The sequence below is a fragment of the Schistocerca nitens genome, chromosome 3 (genome assembly GCF_023898315.1).
Source record: "Schistocerca nitens isolate TAMUIC-IGC-003100 chromosome 3, iqSchNite1.1, whole genome shotgun sequence".
Taxonomy (NCBI): Eukaryota; Metazoa; Arthropoda; class Insecta; order Orthoptera; family Acrididae; genus Schistocerca; species Schistocerca nitens.
This window is the reverse complement of record NC_064616.1, coordinates 983,187,099-983,206,666: the sequence shown is the minus strand read 5'-3', so window position 1 is coordinate 983,206,666 and position 19,568 is coordinate 983,187,099. Positions and strand designations below refer to the sequence as shown.

At 38.4% G+C, this 19,568-nt stretch overlaps 1 protein-coding gene across 1 annotated transcript in view; it reads left to right on the top strand.

The window, feature by feature from the left end:
* The window catches only part of LOC126248004 (prefoldin subunit 2-like), a 28,084-nt gene extending 8,868 nt beyond the window's left edge, over positions 1-19,216 (top strand). The window contains exon 3 of the mRNA XM_049948585.1: positions 18,601-19,216. Coding sequence (XP_049804542.1) covers positions 18,601-18,771 — 171 coding nt within the window. The 3' untranslated portion in view covers positions 18,772-19,216. The remainder of the gene's footprint in view (positions 1-18,600) is intronic.
* Positions 19,217-19,568: the final 352 nt, after the last annotated feature.

Sequence of the window (19,568 nt, the reverse complement as noted above, 5' to 3'; positions counted from 1 at the left end):
CATCAGAGAAGACTTCAACCATGAAGTGAGGCAGGTGGTCCACGATAATGTTCACATAGTTAATTGTTGTCATGGTGTCTTGGAGAACTACCATAGGACCTATAGAAGCGCAACTCAATGTACCTCATGGCATAATTCTGCTCTCAGCGGCCAGCAACTGTGGTGCGGTGCATGTTTCAAGCAGCCATTTGCCTGTGTGATGGTGTGTGAGGACCCAACTGTCAACCTGGTGTAACAAGAAATGCAATTCATTTGACAGGTGACATATTTCTATCGCTCCACGGTGGGTACTCAGTGATACTGTGTCCACTGCAATCATAACTGACGATGTTGTCACGTCAAGACAGGAAGACACAGGTGTCGTGTGATGTGGAGCTTCATGTTAATGGCCTTTCATAGGTGTGCTCTGGAAGGCTTGCGCCTGCACCAGCCTTGTACTCTATCAGATCTGCCGCTGATCGCTGCCTATCCTGAATTACACTGTGGGGGATCTTCCGATCTCTGCCATCTGTGATGAGATGTGGAATCCAATGCCATACGCTCTATTCGTTATTCCACTGACCTTCAACCACTTTCCATAAGTGCTCATGACAGTAGTACGCAAGCAGGTGACCAGCTTTGCCATTTGAGATTCTCATTTGCAGCCACAGCACCGCAATAATGTGCCCTTTGTTAAAACAGTATTAGTGTAAACCATTAAGACCCTAGTTACACCAACCAGTATAACTTAAGAATGACAGAAAATCGTTTAGATTTTAGTAATAATCCAAAAAACTGTCACGGATGGAACACAATTCCTTGCAACGTTTATACATGGTTATTTACATATTAAACACTGCTTTATGGCTCTCTAGGTATTTTATTGGGTTCTCTCACTCCTAACCTAAAATCAACAGAATTACTATAATTGCTCAGTTATAGATTTACCGTTCTCATGTTTTTCGTCATTAGTGGGACGCTAAATGCATAGCTGTTTTTGCGAATTAGGTGTACACTTAATATCTTACCTTTCTTTAAATGTTGAAGTTAGTTCAAAAGATAACTTAACAACTGTAACAGCAACAGTGGGTGCAACTTTAAATTTAAATAGCTTCCAGTATAAAAAGCAAACTTTTGTCCTCCATCCTCGTCTACAGAAGTGTCAACTTTAACTGTATTTCCTCAAATAATTTTGTGACGGATATTTTCAGGACAACGAAATTTAACTTTTGTTGATTCAAGAAACTATGAGATAAATATAATTACAAATAAAATTAAAAACAAAATCTTGGGCTCAGTATCAGTGGTGATACGTTTGACCCAGTTTTGTTATGGAAACGGCAACATTTAGATAGAATTACTTACATCCCACTGCAAATGGGAGTTAAGTTGTGGATCAAATACAGTTACACATTGTCAAACATAGACATCTATTGCAGCCAACTTCTGTAAAATATGCTATTAGGTTGGTGAACGAGTACATAGTGTTTTTGCATAAGTTCAATAAACACAACAGATACCCATTACAGAGACTTTAATTGTCAATAATATACTCTCCTTCACTATTCACAACAGCCTCCCAACACTGGGTACTAATCACGTGGTTTGGAGGTGAAGGACTCGTCGAGCCATGTTCGGAGTGCATTCTCATCTGGAAAGGAAGTTCCTCGAAGGTTGTTCAATAGAGCAAAAAGGGGAAAATCTGAGAATGCAAGGTCAGGTGAATAAGGTGGATGTGGAATGACTTCCCAACTCAACTCCTGTATAGTGTTTTTTGTCAGTCTTGCAGAATGTGGGTTGGCGTTATTATGAAGTAATATAGCTTCATGCAGTATTCCTTGTTGTTGATACCACATTTGTTAAGAGTAAATGTCAGCAGTGACGGTTACGCCTCATGGAAGCAGTTTGTAGTACACCACACCACCAATGTTCCACCAGATGCACATACCGAGCAAGGTGGCACAGTGGTTAGTACACTGGACTCGAATTTGGGAGGACGATGGTTCAAATCCACATCTGGCCATCCTGATTTAGGTTTTCTATGATTTCCCTAAATCACTTCAGGCAAAGGCCGGGATGGTTCGTGTGAAAGGGCATGGCTGATTTCCTTCCTCATCCGATGCGACCGATGATCTTCCTGTTTGGCCCCTTCCCCCCAAATCAACCAACCAACCAGATGCATAACATTATCTTTTGTGGGTGCAAGCAGGTCTTCGTATTGGTAGTTACTGCTTTGTTTGAGCTCAACCATTCCTTTTGTTTGCATAAATATACCACTTCTCATCACAAGTAATGATGCAGGATAGGAATGGTCGGTGTTGTTTAAGAGTCAATTTATGACGAGCAAGCAGAGATGCACATATGGCCACCTGCTGATTTTGTGATTTTTGGATTAGAGCATGCGGTACCCATCCACCACATTTTTGGACCTTCCCCATTGCATGCAGTGGTGGAATGATCACAGTTAATCACATTTGCCTGTTCTCAAATACATTGATGTGGATCATAGTGGATTAATGTGTTTGAACTATCTTCATCAAACCCTGAAGCTCTTTATCAATGTTGAGTCACTAATGTCAAAAACAATAGTCCTTAAAATGAGAAAATAATTTTTTTGCCGTGCTGTTTCCAGTGGCACTATCCACATACACAGCACAAATTGTTCTGGCTGTCTGCACTGCTGTCACCCCTTTGTCCAACTCAAACAGAAGACTATGTCGGCAGTGTTCAGACTTCTCCACTAGGCACTCCATTTTCTAGCATATACAGCTTCACTCACTATCTCCAAGTGACAATGTGTAAACTCAAATATCAGCAGTGAACTACAAATAAAAATGACAATTGATAAATAAACCCATAGTAACCATACAAAACCAAAATTTTATGAATTTGTGCATGAACCTAATATAAGAAATCATGACCAGTGCAGACTGACCTACACTGGCAATTATAGGATTATTTCTAGTTTATTTTGTGTATGTGTGGGAATAGTTGCCGAGAATGAGCTACTTTGAAGAAGAAAACAGGCCACTTCTCTTACACTGCTTAGGTGCTGTATGCTCTGACAAACACATTTATGCAGTGTGTGGGAGGAGGAATGGTAAATTTTCAGAGATGTGGGAGGAACAATCATTCAGAGCAAAAACACCTACTAGACATGGGGTATAAAATGCATTCCTGAAGAGCTATAAGCACTTGCTTAGCTTAGGTAATGTGAATTGCTTATCTTCTACTGAATAATTGCTCATAGCTCTTAAGGTATGCATTTTACATCACATGTTTACTAGACTTTGTTGCTCTTAGAAGGGCTGTTCCTGTCATATCCCTGATTATTGACCATTTCTCCTGTGACACCTTGTGTAACTACTGATTTCAGACACCATCTGTGCTGTCGTATTTATTGGAAAAGTTAAAAATATGTTTAATATTAAGCATTAGTATTAACTGCAATTTACATTTCTGAGATGAAATGTTCAGATAAATTGTAGGAAGTATGTCTCATAAGGCAGTCTTGTACTTTGTTTTTAAATACCCATGGATTTTCAATTTTGTTACTGATTTTGCATCAGAATATAAAGTTCTTTTCTGAACCATTGGCCAGTAAGCATGGTTTGTGTGGAATGTATTCTTCTATTAGTTCTATGATTCAGAGTTTCTAAATTCTCTTACATTATTTATTACAAATACCAGTAAATTTATTGCCACATAAATGTAAGAATCACAAGGTCCATGAAAATATTTGGGTATCAACTTTATACACTTTTCAGTGGCATTAATGTGACCAAAGCCAATGTTAGACATCAACGTGCCGTAACAACTCAGACGGCAGGTGGGTGCACTAGCAGTGGAGGGTATATAAAGCGTGTCGGGAGGGATGTGGAAAACAGTGCAGTCGTTGCAATGCAGAAATGGAGTGATTTATCTGACATCCAAAAGGGCATGATCATTGGCTTTCGGGCCAAGGGTGGAAGCATTTCAGAAAAGGCTTAGTTTGTAAACTGTTCTTGTGCTCCCAGGTTTAAATTATGCAGTGCATGGCAAATGGCGCTATCCAAAACTGGCACTGAGGCAGCTGTGGTGCACCACAGGCCATAGATGGCAAGGGTGAACAATGGCTACAGAGACTTATACATGCACACAGACATACCATACAACTATTGAGCAACTTACCCCCAACACCAGATGGACCAAAGGGCTACCAACAGTGTCTCCTCAATGACCTTTCAAAATGTTCAAATGTGTGTGAGCTCTTGCGGGACCAAACTGCAGAGGTCATCGGTCCCTAGACTTACCCACTACTTAAACTAACCTATGCTAAGAACACACACACACACACACACACACACACACACACACACACACACACACACACACACACACACACACACATGCCTGAGGGAGGACTCGAACCTCAGGCGGGAGGGGCCATGCAGTCAGTGAAATGAAATGGTGCCTCTAACTGTGCAGCAAATGACCTTTCAGTGAATAGTACTGCATATGGGCCTCTGCAATAGGCATCTGGTTCGTGCTTCCATTCTGATGGCTGTTCATTGGCGATAAAGGCTGAAATTTGTATATCAGTATGGCAACTGGACATCCACTGAGTGGTGACTGATGGTGTTTCCAGATCACTTACATTTTATGCTCCATTGTACTTATGGCCATTGGCATGTACAATGGGAAACATCTGAAAACAAATGCCCTGCAACAATCATTGGAAGGGACTGGGCTAGAAAAGGGAGCATTATGTTCTGGGGAATGTTTTCATGGCATGCTGTGGTTGATCTTGCCATTCTGAGAGGCACAGTGGATCAACACAGGTATGCATCTATCCGTGGAGGCCATGTCCACCCCTACATACAGGATGAGTTTACCGTACTCCCCTCACTACCAAACTCACCGGATTTAAACCTAGTATAGAATCTATGAACATAGATCTGGCTGTATGCACTGTGAATCCTCATCTGAGAAACCTAATGCAGCTGGCCATGACACTGTAGTCGACGTGGTTTCACAGCCCTGTCAGTACCTTCCAAAACCTAATTGATTCTCTTCTTGCATGACTCACACTAGTCCAAGCTACAAAAGGTGGTTATTCAAGCTTTTGGCAGCTGGTCACAATAATATGACAAGATAGTGTGTATACTCTTACTTCATGGTCAATCTGTATCAAGTTATTGAATCTGGAAGATGCTCCCCACTTGACCTTCTAGAGTTGGACAAAATTAGTTTGTAGGCTTAATGTGCCTAAGGGACCTCCACGAATGTCTGTAAAGTCTCAGCTCCATCTGTATTTCTGTGTAGGTACTAGAGTTGCTTTCCCAAAGACCACTCTCTTGTTAACTGGAAAACCCAAAAAATATTCTCAAGTGTAGCAAGCCATTGTTTGACATAATGGGATTCTCCGACCTGTCATCCCCTTACTACTATTTGTGCAGAACACAGAAATAACTGAACAGAAAGCAGTGGCCATTGGCCAGCATCTCTTAAAACTTATTAAAAATTTTGTCACGAGGAAATTGCCTGGTATGAAAAGAAGGAATAGGTAGTGAGTAAAGGATACTGGAAACATGAATGTTTGTCAGTGCATTTTCTATATGCCTGTAAACAATTCAGTAACAGAAGAAAATTTCTACAGCTGCATTAACCATGTTATCTGCCTCAAAAGTTAACAAAAGTACCAAATTTTATCTGTATCTGACACCATATATCTTGAAATTGACACATGATTGTAAGATTATTTACACCACTGGAAAGAGAGCATTTAAGGCCACCAGAAAACAAAAACACCTATTTCTTGTTGGTGTCATTGCAGTCAAGTTGCAAAGATTTGGTGTACATTTGTAATAAAAAAAATTATAAAAAGAAATCCTTGTGTTGCTGCATCGTGGCCGTGCTGCTATGTTGCAATTATTAGGTAACTCCACTGCCAAGGGGCAATGCCTTATAGGCAGTCAAGGTCAACCATAGGTGGATATCTTTACTAATATTTCCCAGCCTAAATATGAATAAAGGATTCCCAAGCCACAGTTGGCCCTCTTTCAGGCTTCCAAGCCATAATTATCCCTAATTCAATTCTGACATGAACTATTCACAGAACATCGGTAAATAATGAATTCAATCTTAGGGAAGATCAGTTCGGTTTCTGGAGAAGTGTTGGAACGTGGGAGGTGATGTTGACCCTAAGTCCTATTTTAGAAGATAAGTTAAGGAAAGGCAAATTTACATTTACAGCATTTGTAGTATTTTGCTAGGCAGCAATTCATATGGGTTGTGTACCAATATTAGTTTTACATTCTGATGTATAGAGTACACAGTGAGTGTGGACCTTCTGGCATCTACAGTCATACCACTGTAGAAGTAATTTAAAAAATTTTGTAAATTTTGCTTCAGGTCCGATTCGGTTTTGATCATAAACGATTATTTCTTCCAAATAGTTCAGTAGCAAGTACTTTTTCTACTGTAATTTTTCTCCATCTATTTGAATGGCACCAGGCCATTTTGCCTGGATGAATTCTTCTGAATTCTTGAGCTTCAAATAATTCTATAACCTTTTCCATATATTTTGTGGAAGCTTCTGTTGATGCACTCTCTTTGACTTTGCCAATATTCCTTTTCCCATCTTCAACCTCTTTGCTTCATTGAAACATCTTCTTAAACACAGGATTCTTCCATATTCTTCTTAATATACCAGGAATTAAGGTCAAAACATGATTTTTTTCCCCTTGATGATTGGCTGTGTTTAACTTTAATTTAGTTGATCATCTGCTTGTAATCAAAATAGTTAAAACAAATAAGACAATGATCCCAATAGGTTTCTCCAATTGACTTTGATAAAGTCCACCAACTATGCAGTTTTTGTTGAATCTCTGAATTCCGACAGAATGCATCACAGATGCACATTCTTACTTGCACAATACCATAACACCCAAACACGTTAGTGAGCCTGATAGGTGGCATGAACAGGGCATATAGCTATCAAAAATGTCTTTATTATGATTAAGAAACAAGGACCATTTGACAAGGTGTCAACATTCCCACATTCAGAGACAGTGCTTAGAAGTGAGCTACTTTCAGAAACAACTGCAAAAAAAAAAAAAAAAAGACTGCCTACTTGAATGAGACATTGGGGGCATTCTCTGCTGCAGTGGAAGAAATAATTCGATTATCTCAAGCAGAGATGTGACCCCATGCCACATAATTATGAATATTGATATCAGAGAACTGCTGGAGGGATAGTCTGAATAACTGAGCAACAGGAAGTTAAACATGCACAAATTACAGTCGTTGCACATCACTGCAGATTTAATGATTGTAAAGTGTTTCATTTTTATATAATTGAACAGAGCCAGTATTTGTTTTCCTTATATAAAGGAAAATACATATGTCATTGTTCACAATTTAATGTTCTTGCTTTCCACATTTAAATTTACCGCATTTCTATTACTTTAAGGAAAGTCACTATCTGCAGACCTTTCCATACCCTTCTAACAGTTTCATCCTCCTTCACCAAAGACGACGAAGTAAATATTCCAGAATTCCAATCAAGAACAACTGCCAAGTTAAGAAACACCGAAGTAGATATCCTCAGTGTCGCAAAGCAGCTTAAATCGCTTAATAAAAACAGGACTTCCAGTCCAGATTGTATACCAGTCATGTTCCTCTTAGATTATGCTGATACAATGGCTCTATATTTAGCAATTATATACAACCGCTCGCTCAGAAAAATCCATACCTCAAGACTGGAAAATTGCTCAAGTCACACCAATACCCAAAAAGGGAAGGAGGAGTAATCCGTTGAATTACAGGCCCATATCACTAACTTTGATTTGCAGTAGGGTTTTGGAACATATACTGTATTCAAACATTATGAAGTACCTCAAAGAAAATGATTTATTGACACGTAGTTAGCCGGATTCAGAAAAAGTGTGCTTGCGATGCACAACTGGTGTCGATGGTCCAGCAATTAAATAAAATATAAGTTGAATACCAGGGAAACAGTAGATTCCTACTTCATGTAATTAGTTATGAATCACAACATAGCTCGTGAGATATTCACTTGTGATGCATACTACGTCTTCACTGCAGAAGCCACGGAAACTCGCAAGTGCACAAGTCGGCACTAAGAAATATTTCTGTCTCCCACTACCATGCGCAAAACTGCTCCACTCTCCGGCAAGTCATTCCCGTGACTCTGCATCCGTCGCACTGTAATGTCCAGGACTCTCCCATGTCCTGTGTGCCTGTCCCTCGTGCCGCACTGTTCAGAACTCCCCCTGTTCTCTCTGGAAAATGATGCTACTCCCCAGCCTCCATAAGTCTCTCCACGTGTCCTTTTTGGAATGATCCCTGTGATTGGCTGGAGCACTCCCGCCATGTCTCAAAGCCAACGCACACTCTCAAACATATTGAAACACATACGAAATATTGGATTTATATTTCAATAACTTGAAATTAAATGACTATTCCTATGGCTGGACCATAAACATGCTCTAACACACATTATTAAATACATAAACAAATCAAATAAACATATATCGAAGGAATAGAAACAAAAGGTAGGCCTGTAGGCTAATGTCTCTGTGCTTTCTAAAACACACTAAATGTTTAACCAATTTCTTCATTAATAGTATATATCGGATATAAACAAAGACATAGATGAATAAATATATTTATAAGCATGCTGTTACCGTTTTTTTTGTGTAATTGTGAAGTACTTGTGGCCTGCCGCAATAAGTAGTAATACGCCACTTTGACCTCCAATAACTTGTGTACTTTAAGTTACATGCCTGAAATTCATACCAATTTGGTTTACACTAATAGCTTTCTAAAGACATGTTGATAGACAAAATCGGATTAACTGTTTAGATTTTGGAAATTTGTTGCTGGATGTTACTTGTATAATTTAATTTATTCACACACTAAATTTTGAACTAATAAAGGTATTGAAAATCTGATAACACCATCACAATCGTCATGCAAATAATGGTAATGTACATGTTTCTTTTTGAGGTATCATGGTTTATCTGGCTACTGTTAATTTCTATACAAACTGTGAAATGTCTGCCATTAAGGTTCCACAAAGTCCGACATCTTTGGCACTCTCGGCATAAAAATCTCTTTCATTGACACAGCGTCATCAAGGAATTCCCAACTACGCGGTCGGCTAGCAACCACGTGGTCCAGCTATTGTGTGGCATCACACGGTTGCTAACGAGCATCCTGTATGGCTGCCCCCAACTCCGAACGTAGAATATTTCCAGGGTGCCACAACTCACCCGTTACCTCACAGGCTGGATTCGTGATGTCCTGTCAGAAAGGTCACATTCGTAGCAATCGACGGAATGTCATCATGTAAAACAGAAATAATATCCAGTGTTCCCCAAGGAAGTGTTATAGGCGCTCTATTGTTCCTGATCTATATTGACGACATAGGAGACAATCTCAGTAGCCGTCTTCGATTGTTTACAGATGATGCTGTCTTTTACTATCTTGTAAAGTCATCAGATGACCAAAACGAATTGCAAAAGGATTTAGATACGATATCTGTATGGTGCAAAAAGTGGCAATTGACCCTGACTAAAGAAAAGTGTGAAGTTCTTGACGTAAGTATTAAAAGAAATCTGCTAAATTTCTATTATGCGATACGTCACACAAATCTGAATTTTGTAAATTCAACTCAATACTTGATTACAATTACAAACATCCTAAATTGGAATGATCACATAGATAATGTTGTGGGTAGAGTCAACCAAAGACTGCATTTCATTGGCAGAACACTTGGAAGGTGCAACAGGTCTAGTAAAGAGACTGCTTACACCACGCTTGTCCGCCCTATTCTGGAGTATTGCTGTGTGGTGTGGGATCCGCATCAGATGGGACTGACGGATGACATCGAAAAAGTACAAAGAAGGGCAGCTTGTTTTGTATTATCGCGAACTAGGGGAGATAGTGCCACAGACATGATAAGTGAATTGGAGTGGCAATCATTAAAACAAAGGCGTTTTTTGTTGGAATGGGATCTTCTCATGAAATTTCAATCACCAGTTATCTCCTCAGATTGCAAAAACATTCTGTTGGTACCCACCTACAGGGAGAAATGATAATCACAATAAAATAAGAGAAATCAGGGTTCGCACAGAAAAAATTAAGTGCTCGTTTTTCCTGCATGCCGTTAGAGAGTGGAGTGGTAGAGAGACAGCTTGAAGGTGGTTCATTGAACCCTCTGCCAGGCACTTTATTGTGAATAGCAGAGTAATCACGTAGATGTAGATGTTAATTAGAAAACAGTACACTATATCAAACTAATCACAAAGTGAACTTTGAACACAATTCAGCAGTATTGATTGGAAATTTTTGATTCGTGTGCATTCAAAATATAGCAGGAGATTTTAGGCACTTTCTTTCTTCTCTATATGTATAATGTTTCTGAAGCACACTTCCTGAAGATCTTTGTATCCAGATGTATCAAACTTATAACAGGACATTCAGATCTGTAACCTATTTGAACTTCTTGTGCTTCCCATTCAACCGGAGCAAGTTGGAGACAGTGAAATAGTGCAAAATCTGTCTCTGGAAAAACCTGCTTCAAGACTATGACTAGATTTACTACAAATGTGGTCACTCATGAAAAGAAAACAAGATTCATAGACCCTGCCTGTCAACTCATTTAAATCTACATTTATAACAGTGAAAACAATCAATTATTGACAAAATTATTTAATTGGGATAGGTAAAAAAGTGTACTCGCCAAGCTGGGGCAGAACATACAAATAAAAGATGGTTGTCAAGAAACTGAATGTGGGACCTTAGTTTAGATAGTGCAGACGAATGGATTACCTAGCACATAAGGTAGTAAAGAGACAACGAAAAAGGCTGAGAAGAGGGTTACATAAGAAGGAATGATGGCCACATGGGCTAATATAACAACGCAAACAATCAATTATTGACAAAATTATTTAATTGGATAGATAAAAAAATCTACTCACCAAGCGGCGACAGAACACACTATTAAAACTAAGGTCCCACATTGAGTTTCTTGACAACTGTCTTTCATGTGTGTGTTCTGCTGCCAGGTAGTGAGTAGACTTTTTATACATCTATATTTATATTACACAAGCCACCTTGCAGGTTGTTTTGGTGGAAACATTGTCTACTTTCCTCTGCCATCACATTCACAAATGATGTGGCTGTTGGTAAGCCAATGTATAAGCTCAACTTTCTACAGTAAAAAAAAAAATGCTGTTGTGGATATTTTGTTAGTATGTGGAATTTTTTTATTGCTTGGTTCTTCTTGAAAAATTGATTGTTTGGATTATAAAAGGAAGCGTATCCATGACTCGGGATGCTATCTTGTAATGTGTACTGCTGGGGAACAGTTTTCTGAACAGTGTGGTGCTAAAATAATTGAATTGGATGCCAAGATAGCTTCCTTGAGAATGAAAATGAAGACTGGTTCTCTAATGAGCTTGTCATTCATAAGATGTTTAAACCTAATATATGTTTTTCCTCAAGGAATTGTTTGAGCATATCTGTTGGGCACTTGTATTATATTCAACTAGTCAATGACCAAGCACACAGCTCTTTTTTGAATCTTCATTCTCTGTGAAGTGTGGCACTGTCACGATAGAGAAGTCTACTGTGATTGAATCATATTTGACATGTGATCAACTGACAAAAAAACAATTACTTTGTTACATAACCATGATGATGAAAGATGAAAAGTCTTGATAGATGTCATCATGAATGGTGCTCATGTATGTATTGTAAGAAAATCTGTCTTGATCACACTTCATTTTTTGTCAGCAATTGTTCTAATACAATTTGGCAGACTGCATCTGATAATGGTGGTTGTCTGCCAAAATGCGTTGTAATAATAATCGATGTGGAAAAATAAAGTGAGACTCTGACTGTTGCTTAACTGTATAAGTTTATAATCAGTTTCTATTGTTGCAGTAAACATCTATTCATATCTTTAAGGATTGGACAAAAATATGTAAACACTGCGAGAAATACATGCTTGAACATAAATGCAGATGCCAGCCAAGTTTACAGGTTGTATATGACTACAAATGGTGCCTGGGCAATGTTGCAATGCATTACAAGTGTCAGTTGTAGTCAGGACAACGTTCTGTGTAGTTGCAAGTATATTATATCAGAGAAAAGTAAATTTGAACATAGGTGAATTGTTGGTGCTTGTATGATGGGTGCTTCCATAAAAATGGGAGCCGAAGTGTTTGGTGTTTCAAGAGACACTGTATCAAAGATTTAAACTGCCTACAGGGAAAGCGCGGGATCATCATCAGCTAAGTCACAATGTGGACAAAGCTGTGTGTTGAGTGATTGTGACTGATCATCATTGAAGAGGATTGTGACAGGAAAGAGGAAGACAGCAGCAAAAGTCACTGTAGACCTAAATGTTGCATTCGTGAATCCCATCAGCACCAAGACAACACAAAGACAGCTCCATAAGCAGGGAGTTCAAGGACGAGCTGTAATTCCATAACTACTCAAGAGTGATGCAAATTCCCATGACAGGAAATCATGGCGCTGAAGCTGTGAAACCTGGGCTACAGAGCAATGAGGGGGGGGGGGGGGGGGGGGAAGAAAAGTTGGTCAGATGAATGTTGGCTCACATGGTTTCCAACTTCTGGCTGAGTTTATGTCCCAAGAATGGGACATGGAGGGTCCTCAGTGATAATTCGGGGAGCTATATAGTGGTATTCCATGGCCCAGTGCTTGCTCTACAAGGTCCCATTACTGCCAAGGGTTATGAGAACATTTTGGCTCATCAACTCCATCCCATGCTACAAAGTTTGTTCCCTAATAGTGATGCAGTGTTCAAAGATCAGGGCCTTTGTTCACACGGTTCCTATAACTCACAACTGGTTTTGTAAGCATTAGGTTGAATTGTTGCATCTCCCCTGGCCAGCACAGTCACCATGTCTCAAAGTTATTGAGCTGTTGTGGTCTACTTTGGAGAGAAGAGTGTACTATTGCTACCATCTCTGTTGTTGCCACCTGTACTTGTAACAATTTTGCAGGTAGAATGTTGTAAGGTTGCCTTCAAAACCATACATCACCTATATTTATCCTTTCTGAGATGACTGGAAACAGTTTTGAATGCCAATAGGGTTCCTACACCATGTATGAAAAAATGAAACATAAAATTAAAGATTATGATGTATTTGAAACATAAGCCGACAGTAAAAATAGTACACCTATTAAAAAAAAAGGCCAAGTGTGAGTTGGACTCTCACTCTGATGGTTCCTTATAAATTTAATTATGTATATAGATACTTCACCCATCCCAGGATTCAAGAATCTTGACCATTTTTGCCTGTTAACAATATCATTACTGGCAAGATATCGGTCCTGGGAATTCCAACTCTTTCAAGAATGTTTTAAGCTTAAATTTTTTGTGTAATTTTTTGTCTGCTATTGTAATTCCTGAGGAAATGGGTCTTAACAGATGGACAGACTGACAAACGACAAAGTGGTCCTATAAGGGTTTCATTTCTACTGATTGAGGTACAGGACCCTAATGAATCTGTCATACTGTGGCAGTATTTTAAATAAATAGGGCATGTTTATCTCTGCTGATTCTACCTCATAGTGCGTTCAAGAATGTGTCTGAGTTTTTCTAAGTCACCTCATTAACTGAGTTTTATGTGGGTGTTTCACCTTCAGTTGCATTGGACACATTCACCTAGATATGTTGTGATCTTCAGTCCAGAGACTGGTTTGCTGCAGCTCTGTTACTCTATCTTGTGCAAGCTTCTTCATCTCCCAGTACCTACTGCAACCTACACCCTTCTGAATCTGCTTAGTGTATTCATCTCTTGGTCTCCCTCTACGATTTTTACACTTCACACTGCCCTCCAATACTAAATTGGTGATCCCTTGATGCCTCAGAACATGTCCTACCAACCGATCCCTTCTGCTGGTCAAGTTGTGCCACAAACTCCTCTTCTCCCCAATCCTATTCAGTACCTCCTCATTAGTTATGTGATCTACCCATCTAATCTTCAGCATTCTTCTGTAGCACCACATCTCGAAAGCTTCTATTATCTTCTTGTCCAAACTATTTACCGTCCATGTTTCACTTCCATACATGGCTACACTCCATACAATACTTTCAGGAAAGACTTCCTGACACTTAAATCTATACTCGATGTTAACAAATTTCTTTTCTTCAGAAACTCTTACCTTGCCATTGCCAGTCTACATTGTATATCCTCTCTACTTCGACCATCATCAGTTATTTTATGACCCCATTAATGGGTAACCATTGATAAAACAATAATAGAGATTTCCATTTATTTATTTATTTCTGCACATTGTTAAATTCTTTTGTGTCAAGTAAGCTGCTAGTGCCCACATAAAGTGTCAATCTGTGCTGGTCTTTTTGTATTTTGCTACAGTTTTCTGGTATCAAGGCTTCTTGTAGACACTAGCTTCATGCACAAGGAACCTCATTGAGCTTCCACAGTGCTATCCAGCAGCTTCTTTAGATGTATTGCGAAAAGTAGTGATTCTGTAAAAATTCCTTTGGGTTTACCTGAACATACTTTCACATAGTGAAGGGAGACGAAAATTTAAGTCATGGGTGACTGGAATTCGACAGTAGGAAAAGGAAGAGAAGGAAACGTAGTAGGTGAATATGGATTGGGGCTAAGAAATGAAAGAGGAAGTCGCCTGGTAGAATTTTGCACATAGCATAACTTAATCATAGCTAACACTTGGTTCAAGAATCATGAAAGAAGGTTGTATACATGGAAGAACCCTGAAGATACTAGAAGGTTTCAGATAGATTATATAATGGTAAGACAGAGATTTAGGAACCAGGTTTTAAATTGTGAGACATCTCCAGGGGCAGATGTGGGCTCTGACCACAATCTATTGGTTATGAACTGTAGATTAAAACTGAAGGAACTGCAAAAAGGTGGGAATTGAAGGAGATGGGACCTGGATAAACTGAAAGAACCAGAGGTTGTACAGAGTTTCAGGGAGAGCATAAGGAAACAATTGACAGGAATGCGGGAAGGAAATACAGTAGAAGAAGAATGGGTAGCTTTGAGGAATGAAATAGTGAAGGCAGCAGAGGAGAGGATCAAGTAGGTAAAAAGACGAGGGCTAATAGAAATCCTTGGGTAACAGAAGAAATATTGAATTTAATTGATGAAAGGAGAAAATACAAAAATGCAGTAAATGAAGCAGGCAAAAAGGAATACAAACGTCCCAAAAATGAGATCGACAGGAAGTGGAAAATGGCTAAGCAGGGATGGCTAGAGGAGTAATGTAAGGATATAGAGGCTTATCTCACTAGGGGTAAGATAGATACTGCCTACAGGAAAATTAAAGAGACCTTTGGAGAGAGGAGGACCACATGCATGAATATCAAGAGCTCAGATGGAAACCCAGTTCTAAGCAAAGAAGAGAAAGCAGAAAGGTGGACGGAGTATATAGAGGGTCTATGCAGGGGCGATGTTCTTGAGGACAATATTATGGAAATGGAAGACTATGTAGATGAAGATGAAATGGGAGATATGATACTGCGTGAAAGGTTTGACAGAGCACTGAAAGACCTGAGTCGAAACAAGACCCCGGGAGTAGACAACATTCCATTAGAACTACTGACAGCCTTGGGAGAGCCAGTCCTGACAAAACTCTACCATCTGATGAGCAAGATGTATGAGACAGGCGAAATTCCCTCAGACTTCAAGAAGAATATAATAATTCCAATCCCAAAGAAACCAGGTGTGACAGATGTGAAAATTACCAAACTATCAGTTTAATAAGTCTCAGCTGCAAAATACTAACGCGAATTATTTACAGATGAATGGAAGAACTGGTAGAAGCCGACCTTGGGGAAGATCAGTTTGGATTCTGTAGAAATGTTGGAACACGTGAGGCAATACTGACCTTACGACTTATCATAGAAGAAAGATTAAGGAAAGGCAAACCTACATTTCTAGCATTTGTAGACTTAGAGAAAGCTTTTGACAGTGTTGACTGGAATACTCTCTTTCAAATTCTAAAGGTGGCAGGGGTAAAATACAGGGAGCGAAAGGCTATTTACAATTTGTACAGAAACCAGACTGCAGTTATAAGAGTTGAGGGGCATGAAAGGGAAGCAGTGGTTGGGAAGGGAGTGAGACAGGGTTGTAGTCTGTCCCCGATGTTATTCAATCTGTGTATTGAGCTAGCAATAAAGGAAACAAAGAAAAATTTGGAGTAGGTATTAAAATACATAAAGAAGAAATAAAAACTTTGAGGTTCACCGATGACATTGTAATTCTGTCAGAGACAGCAAAGGACTTGGAAGAGCAGTTGAACGGAATGGACAGTGTCTTGAAAGGAGGATATAAGATGAACATCAACAAAAGCAAAATGAGGATAATGGAATGTAGTCGAATTAAATCAGGTGATGCTGAGGGAATTAGATTAGGAAATGAGACACTTAAAGTAGTAAAGGAGTTTTGCTATTTGGGGAGTAAAATAACTGATGATGGTCAAAGTAGAGAGGATATAAAATGTAGACTGGCAATGGCAAGGAAAGCGTTTCTGAAGAAGAGAAATTTGTTAACATCGAGTATAGATTTAAGTGTCAGAAAGTCATTTCTGAAAGTATTTGTATGGAGTGTAGCCATGTATGGAAGTGAAACATGGACGATAAATAGTTTAGAGAAGAAGAGAATAGAAGCTTTCGAAATGTGGTGCTACAGAAGAATGCTGAAGATTAGATGGGTAGATCACATAACTAATGAGGAGGTATTGAATAGAATTGGGGAGAAGAGGAGTTTGTGGCACAACTTGACTAGAAGACGGGATCGGTTGGTAGGACATGTTCTGAGGCATCAAGGGATCACCAATATAGTACTGGAGGGTAAAAATCATAGAGAGAGACCAAGAGATGAATACACTAAGCAGATTCAGAAGGATGTAGGTTGCAATAGGTTCTGGGAGATGAAGAGGCTTGCACAGGATAGAGTAGCATGGAGAGCTGCATCAAACCAGTCTCTGGACTAAAGACGACAACAACTACTACTACTTTCACATCTGAAGATTGTTTTCTCTGTTGAGAATCAAATAGAGAGAGCTGTGTTAGCAAGTTTTCAAACCAGCCGGAGTGATGTTGATATTCCATTTCCTAAAATTTTGTTGATTATGGAAGCCAAATTGATTCCTGTAGAGCTGATTTTCAATCTTCCCCATCCACCTCTTATCCTATTAAGTTTATGATACTCAGAGTGCTGTGATAGTTCCTTTGGGCATATATGTTTCATTGTTACCTTAAATAATTGCTCTGTACTGTATACAGTGGTTGTATTAAACTGATTAAATATTTGATCTGTAGTAAGAGATGTAAGCCTTTTCTTCATGTCCTGACACTTACAAAATATAGAACAGGGAAAATGAAAGTAACTCTAGACACTTATTTCATAGTACAAATGTGTAACCATTTCTATTGTCATGACAACCACCTTCACATATGTGAAAAGAAGAGATTCTTTACTTGGTGTATATAGGTACCTTGTGAAGCAAATGGAGTTTGGAAAAATTTTCCAGTTTTCTACATATAGAACTTTTCCTAATTTCCCAACTGTAATATGATGTTTACAAGTTTTTTATATGTTTGAAGCCATTGATAACCACATTCCACCCATAGCCTCATATTCTCACTGGGATCCTTATACAGTTAAAATGTGTGTGATTGTATGGTGTCAGTCACTATGCTGGTTGCATAGTACAGACAAATAGTTGCTATTATGATAGCTACTGGTCAAAGCTGATGAGTTTTATTGTGTTATTCACTACTTCCACAACTGACTACTGCTATCTGCAAAGTAATTAGTAGTCAGCATATCTTTCTTGGGACGTTTTCTGTGGGTTTAAGGCATGCATAACACACAGGCCTTAAAGAAGGGTGTGTAGAAGGTAGAGAAAACACAAAGTATTCTTTGGGGGGGGGGGGGGGGCTGATGAAATGGTGAGTACGATGATCAAACTAATAGAAAATAGTTGTTGTCCTCTGAGAAACTTTGAACTACAGTCAGTCATGTCTGTTACACTTGTATGACATATATTACTAATTTATCAGAGAAATAAAATGATCTGTGAAGAATGTTCCACAATAGAACCATACGTTCATATGAGGCAATGTCTGTATCGTCCCATTCAGATGTAGATAACATCAGTTTAGTGTTAAGCATTCCAAAATAAGAACTTTTATGATGGTGCAGTATTCCAATTTATCAATTTGAAGAAAGCACACAGAACAGAATTACAAAATTGTTCTGCAAATAAAGTTAAACATTAACTTAAAAGTATGTGGAGTGTGTAGTGATATAGCAGACACATTTTGTCAGTATCATTGCCATCTTCAGTGTTAGTTGCAGATTTTTCTCCTTGACATTTTCATAACAGTACCCACATGTGTAATAGAGTTGACTTGTATAATTTCATTTTCCTGTGCCCCTGGTGTAGTGTGTTGCTGAACTGAAAATTTTATTCATTGTAATAGTTCGTTAAGCCAAGAAAATTTTGTGACTGATAAATTTATTTTGCAGAAATTCAATTTTGAGTGGGTAATATATTTGTATTTTTTTTTTTAAACAGTTGGTGAAATTCATTGAAGATGTCACTGATGATGTAAAGGGAAAGGATAAAGAAATAAAAGCATATAGACAACAATTTAGTGGTGACCTAAAGGAACAGGATCATAGTGCTGGAGAGATTACGGATGGCCCAAGACATCGTGCAGGTGGTGTTCTTGTTGGCAAATCGTAAGCCAAAGCATGTATTTAAACGTGTGTTAATGCAAAGTACCTGGACACTATGCAACATTTATCATTTCTCTTGCAATGAAATTGATGACTGTTGTAAATAATAATAGCCTACAGGCATTGCTTTAAAATTTTGTTGGAGGTTTTTATGCTGTTCTTTTGTTTTATATGAATCTGTGTTAATTTCTCTGTTAACTTAATTACAGAAATGATTGTAAGATACCTTCAGTTACTTTGCATCCAGAAATAACTTTAAGTAGCATTATAAAACATTTTAAAGTGAACCTAGTCGTAGGTTGCCATCTGTCTTCCACCATCAGTTACTTCTGTGTATACCGTTACTTCATTTATTTTTACACACTTTTATGTTTAGCTGTCATTTTGAGATTTGGTGGTTTTTGTGTTGATTAACTGTGTTTCCACAATCATTAAATGCTGAATAAAAAATAGTATGTGGTTTTATTTTCGAGTTTTACAAAATACAGTAATTTCTCAAGCTTCAGCCCACAAAGTAACATTTTAAATGATAATTTTCATGTTTTTGTGAATAGAATTATTTAAAACATTGAAATGTGATCAAGATACTCTTTACTTTGTAGCATGAACATTTTGCAGAGCTATTGCAGTGATCTTGAACGTAATTTCTACAAAAAAGGGTGAAATACTTCCAGGGAATAGTTTTGAGCTGAAAACATACTTTTTTTTTCCTATCTGAAATGTGAATAATCTTAGATTAAAGTTAATTTAGTTTAGCCGAATGCGGTGTACAGAAGTATTTTAGCATAAGATATGAAAAAAAAT